Source organism: Cebidichthys violaceus, unplaced genomic scaffold (assembly GCF_023349555.1).
Source record: "Cebidichthys violaceus isolate CVI_PGR_0920_01 unplaced genomic scaffold, fCebVio1.0.p SCAF_1, whole genome shotgun sequence".
In the NCBI taxonomy this organism is placed as follows: domain Eukaryota; kingdom Metazoa; phylum Chordata; class Actinopteri; order Perciformes; family Stichaeidae; genus Cebidichthys; species Cebidichthys violaceus.
In genome coordinates, this window is record NW_027176262.1 from 23,237,314 (window position 1) to 23,251,783 (window position 14,470).

The window sequence follows — 14,470 nt, forward strand, 5'->3', positions numbered from 1 at the left end:
CTAAAGGTACCTTTGAGGTAGGTGGTAACTTTGAGGTACTGATGGCGCTAAATACAAAGTCAGGGGATCACTGGAATAATTAGGATTCATCCTCTGGGGGACTATATTTGTTTGAACAAAATTTGTATTGCAATCCATCCACTGGTTTTTGGGCTATTTTAGGCTGACTAAAGTGAACAATACCATTCCTAGAGGCATGCCATTAGTATGACTAACAAGCCAAAGTAGATGGAATATAAATTTCAGTACCTTTACATCTTAATGACAAAACCTTCATGGTCTTTGACAGTTTTAATAAAACCATGCTGTTGTCCTTATTGTAGCTGTTATCGTGGATTTGTAAGAATGAATTATTTGTAATTCTAATAGAAGGTCTTCGCTGTTTGTTTCAGACATGGCTCCTTTATGATAGAACAAGCTGGTTAGTAATCCAGCTACAATACATGGAACAGCTTACATTAATGAACGCTCAGTGCATTGCTGTCTCTTTGTTCAATTAATAGTGTATCTCGACCAGGAAAGGTTTTCAGTTCAGCCATTTGATACATTTTCTCTCTTCTGTAAATTGGCTCTTCGCTCCAGTCGTCTGTGGCAGCGGAGCCTGTAACGGGCATGCATAATACCTTGCGAGGGTACATACAGAGCAGGATCAATGCGGTATAGGAGCCTTGGGAGGAGGATTTTGAGACAGAGCGTGGATTCCTCAGCATTCGCCGTAGCACAAAGTGGCACCGCAAGGCACCGATTCAGCGGCTCTATTCAGCTCGTCTGCACAGAGCGAGGAGGCCACGGAGCCGCTGTGCCTGGGAACAAGAACAAAGTGAAACAGCAAGTTGGGGGATAATATGATGTAGCGGACCAACAATAAGGGGAAAAAACCGTCACCACGTGCAGACATATGCAACACAACTATATAGAGAGAGAGAGAGAGAGAGAGAGAGAGAGAGAGAGAGAGAGAGAGAGAGAGAGAGAGAGAGAGAGAGAGAGAGAGAGAGAGAGAGAGAGAGAGAGAGAGAGAGAGAGAGAGAGAGAGAGAGAGAGAGAGAGAGAGAGAGAGAGAGAGAGAGGAGACAATCGCGCCGCCACAGTGTTTGTAAATTATACATTCTTGTCACTGGTTTTCAAATAACTAAACCTTGAAATAGAAATCCCATAAGCTGGATGTCATTCAGAATCACCATCTGTCCGCGTACGGTTGTCTAGCAGCTCCTTCTTTTATCGCGGCTTGTTTGCTTGTCTGCGCTGTTTGACTGTACTTCAGCAGGCTCTCAGCAGGTTTGCTGTTAGAACATGGAACCATGAAACCAGATCCAGGCTGAGCTCTCGCAATCACTAATCTTATTTATTAAAGATACGGATTCCGTTCTTTGGAGTGGAGAAAATATTACACGTCATTAGCAGCACCAGCATTAGTTACTGATTACATTGCAGCACATGAAACGCAATGTTTATGTTTATGTCAATTTAAGATAAGATGACAATCTAATAGCGTGATACTGTTTAGGATGATGAGGATTTACTTTTAAGTAAATTTTTCCAATAATACTTGCGTGCCGTGAGTTAGGTGAGGCTTTACAACGTTGCTTTTATTTGTGTATTTTAATTGTGCCATCGCTGCTTTTACTTCAAAGATCTTTCATAACTCTGATATCATTAAACATGAAACAGTGTAGTTCGTCTGTATCATAATTGCTGCAGTGTCCTCAATTCAAAGTGTGAACTTAAAAAAAAAAAAAAGGCCAGCTTCCTCTCCTGAGTGTGACGCTCTGTGAAACCTCTCACGGCAAATCTAAAATTGGCAAATGACCACCGTGAACCAGACGGCGGCGCATTGTCCTACGTATTCTATTAATTGTGACAGCTAACAGATGGACTGCAGTCACAGGTTTAGGGTTTTTTGGGCTCAGTTGTGGGAGCAATTTGTGCATGAAGTGGATCGACTGGAACAACACCATATCTAATAATTGCATCATGCATCGCATGGCGCTTGTGATTAGCTAGATTGTTTCAGAGAAGAATCCAGTGTGTGTACATTAATCAGGGTTCTGTGCAGAATCGTAGTGTGGCGAGACTAAAAAAAAAAAAAAAAAAAAAAAGCCGGAAACAATCACTTCACATGGAAAAGCAATCGTAAGTCATTCATGTGAATCAAGATAATGTCCCCTTTTGATTACTTGAGTGGTCTGTCCATATTTAGGGAGCATTGCATAGCATAGTTATTAGTGAAGATGACCTGACGTATAGAAATCAACTTAGACAAATGGTCGTCGATTGTTTGAATCAAACGGTGGTTTCAGCAGAAACGATGCACACACGTCGACTCCATGTGTCGCTATGCTCTGATATTTTGTATATCTGACTGAACAATCGATTGGAAGAGTACATTTGCCCCGGTTCGACAGATTTCCTTCTTTAAAACTGTTCACCAGTCGTTAGAATACCTCTTAGGTGACGCTAACATTAACCACAGATATGTCCTCCAATCCCTCCCGTGTTATTTTGTTTTTATATGTGAATACTCATCATTTAGCAGGTAATCTTTAAGGCGACACAAAAATGAGCTACCATGCCTAAACGATTAGCTGCTTTTTTAATGTTATTTAAACTTTTAAAAGCTTTTAACAATGTGTTTTAAGTCATTTGCAGCCATTGATGGTTGATTATGTCTAAGGGGGGGGAGGTATTCATATTAAAAAGCAGGTAAAGGTGTAATAATCATTCGTGTTTTCAATCAACAAGTGACTCATTTGCTCCATCTTGTTTCGAAAAAGCTTTTACAATTAAAGTTTATGGAGCTGCAATAGTTTGTGCTTCTCAATTTGTCCTCATTGAACGTTTTCAAATGGGATGTAATTGAGAAGACCATCTTTGCACGCATACATGATTATAATATGCAAATGCTCCTCCTGTTTACGACGATACCCCACATCCCCCTTGATGAGATGCGACCAGAAATCCCTGGGGCTGTTGGAGCCTCCATTTCGGTGTCCACCGGTTGATACGGAGCTGACTCCAATGAACTCGAGCTGTCAATAATTATGCCTGCATCCTGACAAGAGTCACATGAGGGCAGCTAGCAGTCCACTGCCTGCAACTCCTAATTGGCTTTTACAGGTCCTGTCAAAGTCGTGTCCAAAAAAACATCCTCACAACGCTCCGGCTCGGGGCAGATGTTTCCTTGGGTAAGAGCAGACTCTGGCATTGTTTATATTCCATCACTGTTTTCAATGTCACTTTCAAAATACGCTTTAACTAACTTGTTAGGCATTTTATGTGTTCTATTCCATCTTATTTATTTAGTTTCACTATTTTATCAAGTGTGTTTTATTCTCCATTTTCCATCTCTTATTTTACGTTGATTTTCACATTCGATCCCTGTTTTTATCTTCATCCTATTTCTATTTTTTATCGTTCTTTCTCTGTAAAAATCACTTTGTGCTGCATTTCTTATATGAAAGCTTTTCAACAAATAACGATTGTTATTATCATTATCATTATGAGTAGTAGTAGTAGTAGTAGTAGTAGTAGTAGTAGTAGTAGTAGTAGTAGTGGCTGCCACTAACAATTATTTTCATTTTCAATGAAACTGCTGATTATGTTTTTGATTAATCAATAATTATTTGGTCTTTAAAAAAAGATCATAAAAAAAGAACTGCCCATCATAAGTTACTAGAACTGTAGTTGACACATTCATATTGCTTGTTTTATCCGACCAACGGTCCAAAACTCCAAAATATTCACCGCCACAAATGACTAACCCTCCCAGGAAGTCTTTACATTCTTCTTCATTTTGCCGTGAGGAATTGCTTTCAGTGCGGCGTCGTGGTGTTCTGGTTATTGAAAAGAATCCCACTCTGTGATTGCAACATTGATTACATTCCTGGCCCGGGACCTTTGTTGAATGTCATTCCCCTCCCCGCCTCTCTATATAATATACCTAATAATACCAATTCATATTTTAAAGAACAAAAAAAAGACTCGATAAGTAACTTGTCTTTAAAAATGTGCAAATCTTTCACATTAGGCAAGAAAGGCAGCAAGTCGCAATTGAATCGAGTCATATTCTACATTTATACCGAAACAATGACTCGACATGAATAATCAATTATCTAAATAATTGCCGATGATTTCAGCTCTACTGTGAGTGAAGACGTTAATGGTCGGTGGTGGGAAAGCTGCCCTCCGAAAGGCAGCTATCGTCGCCGCGTTACGACGTCGAGATTACATCAAGTGGGCCGTATTTTATCCCGAGTGAATGAGACGGCAGCTAATTACACATTCCTGCACAGTTTAATGATGATAGTTAACACTCCTATAGATTATTCTCACAGAGGACAGTTATTTAAAAGATACTATTTGATTGGTGTATTTAATCTGTGTGTTTGGCTCATGTGACAGCTCTGTGATTCATGACATAGTCGGACTATTCTGATTTGAATAATTGTTGCATTTTTAAAAGCCCTTACTTCTTTCCGGTTATTTAATTATGAGAATATCCTAGGTGAATTCATGCATGCCCTAATTGATATTCCCATCAGTGGCGTGTTGGAGTTACACGGTGTGGCTGTAACTGAGCAGGTGAAGCAGGTGTTTGTTTTCTTCTTCTGGTTTGTAAAGAACGGACTGCTGTTTTTATGTATTCCATGACTCTCTCAGATGTTGCAAAGATGCCTCATCTTTGTTGCAGCTGCTCGTCCTGTTTAGTGTGTTATCTGGGTGCTATGTGTTAACAATGCAGCAGCAGGAGGGAACAGAAATAGGACGAGCTGTTGGCATCTTTCAGCTTTCATTTGACTCCTGCTGCATTGTTTATGACGCCCTCAAACCTCTTACTTTTTAGTCATCTTCAATTGAGCAGCTGATTATTGAGTTCCTGTTTTTTTGCTCTATTTGCTCTCTATATGTTTTTGTGTTCAGTACGCTTGTCTTGGTGTGTAGATGTTCATGGACAGTTATTAATTATCAGCTACTGTTTGAAGCCGTGATCCATGTCAGATCCTGTGTTTGCTCCGATTCGTCCGTATCAAGAACCCTATAAGACCCTGTGAAAAAGGAATGCTGCAAGAACCTCCAGAGAAGCAAAAGTGTTACCATTAGGGCTGCAACTAAAGATTATTTAAATGATTTATTAATGATTCATTATTATTCGTTACATCAATTAACAAATTGGTCGGTACAAGTTCCCTGAGTTGATTTCTTCAGTTATTTGCTTTGTCCGACAACGATTACAAAAATATGCTCTAGTCTTTGTATCCACTTTGGTCCGGTGTGAGAGGCAGGAGGACAAACGCCACACAGCCAGATGTTTAGTAGAAACATGGACAGCCTTTATTCAAGATAAACAATTCATGCAAGGTGTGAGTGGGCAGCATGGGTCAGAGAAGCGCCACAGAAAGGATCGCTCCCACTGTTACAGGGGCCAACCGACCTCAAAACCAAGAGTTATGTCTCTGCACACACCCACTGGTCACACTAAAGCTCAGATTCAAAATGCACTGTTATCTATAAGTAGTCTCTCTCTCTGAACACGGGGAGGGGAGGTCACTCCCCCCAGCTGGAGAGTGGACAACGGGGCCAATAGCCTCTGAATAAGACGGTAAATGACAACACGCAGATATCTCAACGAGCACAAAAGAGTCAAGACATTGCACAAACAATATACAATTATGATTTCTCACCAAAACGATGTACCTGATCTCCTTGGAGAAGAGCACCCCCCCCCCCCCCCCGCCCCCCCATGTAGTTAACTGTCTTCACCGACGGCAACATCAAAAGTTGCAAAAAGCTCACCCTGCCTCTCCCACTGCCGCTGCCGTTAAAAAACAACAACAGCTTTTTATCTCACACAAGCTTTCAGCATTTACATTTTAATTTTTTTCTTTTATTATTCATGCTTGTTTTCCCACCCACTCAAATACACCTCTAAGTTTCTTTAGTTATTCTCACATGCATTGCTGTCATGGAGGCAAAGTCAAATATAAACATGATATGAACAAAACTATTGTTGGACTTTGCATTGGCAGATGCTTAATATAATTGATAGATGGATGGATGGATGGATGGATGGATGGATGGATGGATGGATGGATTAGGGGATACAAGCAATAAAAGAGGGTGTGACCCTTCATTAATGCTTATTTTAACTAATAGTTTCATATCTTATGCTGCTCAGATCTCATACTTAGGTTGTTTCTGAAGGTCTGCAGGTTGTTGTTTTTTTTTTTTTACCATTAAGAGTTGAAGTGATTCAACATATTGTAGCAAAAATAGCACCAAAAAAAATGGCAAAAACGACATAATTGGCAGAGATATTTGTGGCTGTCACTACGCTGTTGCTTTGTAACCATGGAGAGCGCCGTTTGTTGACTGAAGGTGCGGTGCTGTCCGTGGTGCTGAAGCGGAGCGAAGGAGACAGACAGACAGACAGACAGACAGACGGTGTCTCAGCCTGCTAGCGGTTGTAAATAGAACTTCGGCCCTTATTCCAATAATATATAATCCATAATTTTATTTTTTATTTTTTTTTAAACGGAAGCATTGCACGCCAGGCGCAAGGCCCTAGAGATGCGAGGCTCTGGTCGGTCACGCCCAATTCTGGGTGTATGTGATTATGTTTATGTTTAATTCAGTTGATTTAATTTCTAAATATGTAAGAATGTGACTAAAAGCTTCTCTTAAGAAAAACATACATGTGTCCAAGTGTCAGAGGAATCCCCTGTGAAAGGTTGTGCTCTTGTATGACTGGACACAAAAAAACTCCACCCTGTGTTATCGATGTGGGTGACCGCCGCTGATGTTAAGCAATAAAATGAAACAGAAATAGAAATGTGAGGCGGAGCTGCCCTTTCCTTTTATTTCACTCGGCCATTCATACATCTGTTCACGTCTCTACTTATCTCCTCAGCACCCATTAAGATTAAGGCCTTACTTTTCGGGCAGCTCGACGTCGTCTTAATGCAATTCAAAGACCTACATTCTAGACCAGAGTTGCCGTGGCAACAAGCCCCCCCCCCCCCCCCCCCCTCCCCCAGATGCTGAGAGATCAATAGAGTATCCTCGACGGTGTGGCAGGAAATGCTCTGGCACAGATGGTCCTCTGAGGAACCGTGAGCTTTGTGGCCTAGTTACCGTCGGAAAACGAACACAATCGAGCAAGATCAGTATTTTACTGGAATTATACAAACTTGGGCAACAATATAAACTAAACTAAAGATTATAACAATGTTGAAATTATGTCACCCAACTATATAGCTTCTAAATAGGAGTCTACTTAACAGGAAGTGTGATCTGCCATGCTGTAGCCTACTTTATTGTTTTAGCTTCCCCAGCATTAAAAAGAAAGGATATTTTGGGGAATTAATTTAGACAAGGCAGGCACACTGTGCTGCCAACTATAAAGGAGCATCGCTAAATAAATAAATTCTCTCAGGGGGGTTTTGAATTTGTGTCTTGTTTGTATATTCTTTGTTGAATAAATTGCACAGGAGAAAAGTTTTTTGGGTTGTTTTTTCAAACAGTTAAGGTGGATGCCTTTCAGAGATGGAGTGATGGCTAAGCCTGTAGATTCATAACAAAAAAAAAGAAGGGACGTGTAAACACAAACCAAGCAAAGGTTTGGGTCCAATTTCTCCCCTAAATACAGTCTATATATAACACAGTGTAGCGTAGAAGAAATACAACAGTTGGTGTTGAGTAAATTTGATCATCGAGCTTTGAGAAACCCACTGTTTTCAACTTGTGCTTCAAGCTGTCCTACTTCCCCCGGAAAAAGGACATCTTTTAATGAGAGCTCTGATTGGACAGCCGTATTTCATAGTTAATGAGAGGCCCTGTTGTCTGTCAGACAGAAGCCAGACAGCAGCGTGAGTGAGCGTCTGCGCAAGAGAGCGAAAAAGGAAAAGCATTTAGGAATTTTCATTGCTGGCTGGCAAATGCAAAGGCAGGTTGATGTAAAACTAAATGCATTTGTACATTTTTTTTCCACTTCTCTCACTATCTTGAACATGCATAACAACTCTCATCCGACCAAGTTTATTTAGTTTAAGACACAAGTGAAAACAGAGTGTGCAACGATCAGGAGTAAGGCAGAGCTTTGAGAGACGGAGGAAGAGAGCTTGGCTTGTGCTTTATTTCTGCCGTGAAATTTGACAATGTGACATTTAACATATTCCATGGATGTCACCGCCAGCGTTTTAATATCAAATTCAATTTAGGGTTATTGGTACTGTGAGCATTAGATGTTTTTGCTTTGGGCGCGATGGAACAAAGTCAGTGGCGTTAAGGACGTCAGCACCACCTCACCATGGTGGGATGGCGATAAAGAGTCTCTAAAATTAGTCGTGACAAATTTGATGAAGCGTCAAAAAAGGTTGAAAACAGACATTTGTGGATAAAATTCTCAGCCAGCTTCTCCTGAGTGAATTCAAATAATTATGCTGGCCCTCTTAAAAAAAATGAAGGGGGGGGGGGATCAGAAGTGTCACCCTGTGGGGTGGTGGGGTTCTCTAAAGCTAGAAAAGAAGTCCGTTGTCATCCTGTTGTTTTATCAGCATTAACAGGCTCTCTCATCATCTGTGAGGCTTAAAGCATTAACAATCAAGATGGATGCCAAAGACGGTAAAACCACTGACATCATGTGGCATCAGCACATTACCGTTTGTGTTCCGCTGGGGTCTGTTATGGTTATTACAGCCAAGGATCACTTTTTACTCCCGTCACCACAGGCGTGTTCTCTCCAAGGCTGGAATCGATACCTCTAAAAGGGAATCAGAGGATCCAAGCGTCCTCAATGCCTCCATCAGACGGACTCCAAAACAAGCTGTATTTCCGCCGTCTTCACCTTTTACTTTTTGTTGTCGTGATTTACATGACAGGTTTCTGTCTAATTTCTTGCAGTACGTTTCAGAAGCATAAGGGAGAGCAGAGACCACGAAAAGGTCATAAAAATCCTTGAGCGCCGCTGACAAGCGTCCTTTTCTACCCTTAATTCTCCCTCCTTTTTGAAAAAACAAAACAAACAAGCCTTGTTGTACGATGGAAATGCACACAGCATATAGTTACCCAATATGGGGAAATTGATGGTCGGTGGTGAGGCAGCCTGGTGATGCAGCCTGGTGGCTCAAAAAAACATTCTGTTATTTCCATTAAAAGGCTACAGAGACATGTGCTTCTGACAGCGTTGGTGCAGCCTTTCATCATCCCATCCCAGGTGCCATTATTTCAGAAAAGCTCCATTCCATTTTGTGATTGATACCTTGCCGGCAGTGTCTGCAATCTTGGTCACACTCTTGATTTTTTTTTTGCAGCAGCAGCAGCAGCAGGCTCTCATGAAGGCTATGATGCTATTTATTCATTCAAAGATCTCTTATTTTGTGACTCAATGTCTGTTCTATTTTTCTTTGTCTGTCTCACACATAGGACCTGGAAACCGATCAACGATGGACCGTCTGGTTCTTTGCGTGCTGCTGTGTACAGCTCTGGTGAAGGGATACAGCTGCCCCGGCCGCTGCATCTGTCAGCACCTCTCCCCCACTCTGACTTTGCTTTGCGCCAAGACGGGTCTGTTGTTTGTACCACCCAGCATCGACCGCAAGACCGTAGAGCTGCGACTCACAGACAACTTCATCACCATCATCCGCAGGAAAGACTTTTTCAACATGACTAGTTTGGTCCACCTCACCTTGTCCCGAAACACCATCAGCCAGATCACCCCGCTGTCCTTCGTCGGCCTGCGATCCCTGCGGGCGCTCCACATGGACGGAAACCGCCTCAGTGTGATAAAGACTGACCACTTTAAAGGCCTCATCAACCTGCGGCACCTCATCCTCGGAAACAATCAGATCCACCAGGTGGCACCCACCGCCTTCGATGAGTTTGTTTCCACCATAGAGGACTTGGATCTTTCCAGTAACAACCTGCGCAGCCTCCCCTGGGAAGCCATAGCCAGAATGACTAACATTAACACGCTCACGCTGGACCACAACCTGATCGACCACATTGGAGCGGGGACTTTCACGTTGCTCACTAAACTGGTCCGCCTGGACATGACCTCTAACAGGCTGCAGAAACTGCCGCCGGACAGCCTATTCCAGCAAGCACAGGTGCTATCTGACATCAAGGGATTCAGCTCCTCCACTCTGGCAGTGAGCTTCGGTGGAAACCCTCTTCACTGTAACTGTGAGCTGCTGTGGCTGCGCAGGCTGACAAGAGAAGATGATCTGGAGACCTGCGCCTCGCCGGAGCACCTCATGGATAAGTATTTCTGGTCCATCCAAGAAGAGGAGTTTATCTGTGAGCCTCCGCTGATCACCAAGCATCTTTCCACTAAGCCCTACGTGATGGAAGGGCAGGGTGTGACTCTTAAATGCAAAGCAGTGGGTGATCCGGATCCAGATATTCACTGGCGGTCACCAGATGGCAAGCTGGTGCATAATAACTCCCGCACCATTCTGTATGATAATGGCACCCTTGATATTCTCATCACCACGCTGAAGGACAGCGGCGCTTTTAATTGTGTGGCGTCCAATGCTGCAGGCATCGCCACAGCTGCTGTTGAGATCAACATGATCCCCTTACCCTTGTTTGTTAACAACACGGGTCACATGCGGGAGGACCCCGGCCTCTCAGACATCACCACCTCCTCCAAATCTGGCAACGACACCAAGGGCTACGACAAGCAGGACAGGAGGGTGATGGTCACCGAGCTGACCTCCTCCTCCGCTGTGATCCGTTGGCCTTCGGAGCGCCACATCCCCGGCATCAGGATGTACCAGATTCAGTACAACAGCACGGCAGATGACACTTTGGTGTACAGGTAAGCCGTGGTGGAGGGGGTGGATGGATGGAGAGAGGGGGGGGGGCAGGGACAGAGGGAGTAAAGGTGAGACATCTGGAGTTACCGTCTGCTAAATGCCACAACGGTTCATTGTGGCAGATTGACAGATCCCAAAGATGCAAGCTGATTAAGCATGTCCACAAATAAGTAAAACCCCTATAGTGTAGTCTGGGGGATAAACTGAGCAGGAACATTTTCCCATAAATTAGAATGCATGCAAATGCTTGGAAATAATAACATGCATAACATGTACAGCTGCTTAAGATATCTACAGATCCAGTAAACTATTTCCAGCCTCTGATGTTTGAGTGAGTTGTTGCAATGAGCTGAAGGGATTGTGGAGTCCAGCAGTCTAAGGACTAAAGGACCCTGTCAGCATCATTAAAACGCAATATGACAATAAACAACAACACGATGCCCAACTATTTCACTGCATGTAACTGTTTGTATCATTAGCAAGAGCCTGCATTAATTGGTTGAAACACAGAGTGTGATTATATGTGGTTGTGTAATGATAGGCTCGACTGCAGCAGTGGAAGAAGTATTTAGATCATTTACTTAATGTAGATTAAGTTGCAATACCACACTGTAATACAATAATTAATCACAAGTAAAAGTCCAACATGTATTTAAAGTATTAAAAGTAGAAGTGCTCGGTCTGCAGAACAACGTCCACTGTGAGTGATACATTATTACATATTATTACTTAGTTTTTTTAAGCTCATCAATATATTCATGTTGAATATTAATCTGAACGGTAACTAGTAACCACAGCTGTCATATTAAAGCTGTGAAATGTAGTTATGGTGAAGTTTACAGTGTAGTTATATGGGAATAATCTAGCAAAGTACAAGTTTAAAAGTACAGTGTTTGAGTAAAGTTTCTTTCCACCATAGGATATTAACAACAAAGTCTACAATAATAATAATAATAATTATTATTATTATTATTATTATTAGCAGTATTGTAATGTTGTAGTCAACTTATGTGTTTTGCATATAAAATGCCAATCTAAAAAGTAGCTAATAAATATAACTGAAATCAATTTGCTGTAGCTGAGTCAAAATAACAATATTTGTCTCTGAAATGTGGTGGTGGAGGAGTACAAAGTACCATACAATGAAAATACATACAAAATTGTACTTAAGCACAGTACTTGAGTCACTGCAACAAATAGAGTGTAAAATACAAAGTACACATATAGAAAAATGGCAAAATCAATAAACCTGAGTTACACTCTTTTTAAATAGTGCAAACCTTCTTAAAATAGTTTAAAATATGAATATACCTCTGATGTGTTTATTATGCAATATGTAATGCACATGAGCTGAACCTGGTATACAGAGAGTACTTTAGGATTTATGTATTCATAGAGCGAGTTAATAATAGCCATCGACTTTCTTTTCTTTTTTTTTTAGGTTTTATCAGATATAATGAGTCGCTCTCCTGTATAATTTTCTCATCCAGTTTAGGCATGGAGCTGAGTGTTGTTTTGTCTTTAGGAGGTACATTATTACCTACAAATGATAACCATCAAAGTCCCCCTTTAGGGAAAAGGAACACGCTTCTAATTATATTCACACCAATATTGACCTGAAGACAATGCTTTTCTCCATCGGGTTTAGAGTCGTGTAATCTTCCCCTCTTCACGTCACGTGTCACTTGTCCTGCAACCTGCAGCTGTTGTGGTATATGTTTTTAGGCAGCGAGCCTCCTCCGCCCTGTTTATCACCTTTGCTGTTTACCCTTGCTGTCATTTTATACACAAACCCAATAGAGCAACTTCTCACTATTTTATGATGTAACATATTCTCCCATAAGTCAACTGTAACAAAGTGTTGAGCAATTTATGTTTGTCTACCAGGATGAGTGATATCCAACGCTAGAGCTGCGATGGCCCCGTTGTCTTTTCGTTGTGTGGCGCTGACACCTTGCGTGTGATTTAATACACCTTATGCAAATCGGCAAATGTGGGCGTTGTAATTCCGATGATTAAGCATCCGCATCTTCACCACCGCACTATATTTCTCTTCTCTACAGAATGATCCCGTCTACCAGCAAGAACTTCTTAATCAACGATCTGGCCGCAGGACGAGAGTATGACCTTTGTGTGCTGGCGGTTTACGACGACGGCATCACATCATTAACGGCCACACGTGTGGTTGGCTGTGTGCAGTTCCACACGGCCAGTGAGGTCAGCCAGTGCCGCTTCATGCACAGCCAGTTTCTGGGAGGCACTATGATCATCATTATCGGTGGTATAATTGTTGCTTCCGTGCTGGTGTTCATTATCATCCTGATGATCCGTTACAAGGCCTACAGCGGCCCAGAAGACGGCAAGACCAAGGTCAGCTCCAGCATGCACTCGCAGACCAACGGCAGCCAGCAGCGGCTTCAGCGCTCCGCCTCCAAGCAGCCGTCTGACGAGGGCCAGCGTGACGCTCACGCGCCCAAAGAGTGCATGGCGCTGGTGCTGAGGGTGAACAACGAGAAGAAAGAGAATCCAGCAGCCACCACTGCCATCCTGGAGGTCGAGCTGCCGCCCATGACTCTAGACAAGATGAATAGAAGAACCAGCCTGGATGCACAACGCTCTGGCCCCCCATCTGAGGACACGCAGACGGACAGTAGCCTGACGGGCTCCACCATGTCCCTGTGTCTCATAGGCCCCAACGCTGGCACCAAGGAGGCTCCCAGGCTCAAGGACAAGAAAAGTGCTCTGGCCAACATGGGATTGCTCCCTAATGAGCTGGCACGAACTAGGCACAGATTCTCTTTTGACGGAGGGGATTACTCCATTTTTCAGAGTCATAGTTACCCACGCAGAGCGAGGACAAGGTGGCACAAGTCCACCAACCAGCTCAACATGGAGTCCTCGCCGCTCGCCAACAGGAGAGTTACGTTCAGCAGCACCGAGTGGATGCTTGAGAGCACAGTCTGAGGAAAGCGACGTAGCCGGGGGGGGGGGGGGGGGGGGGGGGGAACAAAAAACAAACCCCGGCTCTGCCACACACAGACACGCACACATGTTCAAACACAAGTATCTCTACATGCCATATAACACACACACATGTTGTTCCTACACACGACAGATGATGAACACAAGCACATGTACTTACACATGCAAACTGTCTGTGAGTTGCTGGAGAAGATCACAGTCTCCCTTTGTCCTGCCTCCCTCGTCATACTCCCAGAGAGGTTTGTTGGCCATGTCGTTTCTTCATGCAGCAGTGCCTTACTCTGAGAAATGTACGAATGGAGGACGCTGCTCACTGTAGTCATGAACCGTCCCATCGTTGCCTCCCACCCTGATGACGGGAGGCGTTTCTTTTGGATTTTCATTTTTCTCATTATTGCTGTGACATGCCAAGGGAAGTGTGGCGTTTTGGATGTGACTGTTTAATTGTTTAAAAAAGAGAAAAGAAAAAAAAACGTCATCATAACTGTAAAGTGAACAGCCAGGTATCCTGTTATGTCAATCATGTTTTGGGTTCTTTCAACAACAACAAAAAAAAGACTTTTGCACAGAAGACACGAAATACGAGGACAAGTAACACCACCAGTCTATACAATAATAATAAGTTAAAAAAAAAAAAAGAACAGGATTTTACACATGCCGATTTCTAATGTTAGCAT

At 42.8% G+C, this 14,470-nt stretch overlaps 1 protein-coding gene across 2 annotated transcripts in view; it reads left to right on the top strand.

Annotated features, from left to right (window-relative positions):
• The window catches only part of lrfn1 (leucine rich repeat and fibronectin type III domain containing 1), a 93,298-nt gene extending 79,502 nt beyond the window's left edge, over positions 1 to 13,796 (top strand). For both annotated transcript variants that reach the window (XM_068715896.1, XM_068715905.1), the window contains 2 exons: positions 9,418 to 10,813; positions 12,875 to 13,796. In XM_068715896.1, the coding sequence (XP_068571997.1) occupies positions 9,438 to 10,813; positions 12,875 to 13,775 (2,277 nt within the window). In that variant the 5' untranslated portion in view covers positions 9,418 to 9,437 and the 3' untranslated portion in view covers positions 13,776 to 13,796. The remainder of the gene's footprint in view (positions 1 to 9,417; positions 10,814 to 12,874) is intronic.
• The last annotated feature ends 674 nt before the right edge of the window (positions 13,797 to 14,470 follow it).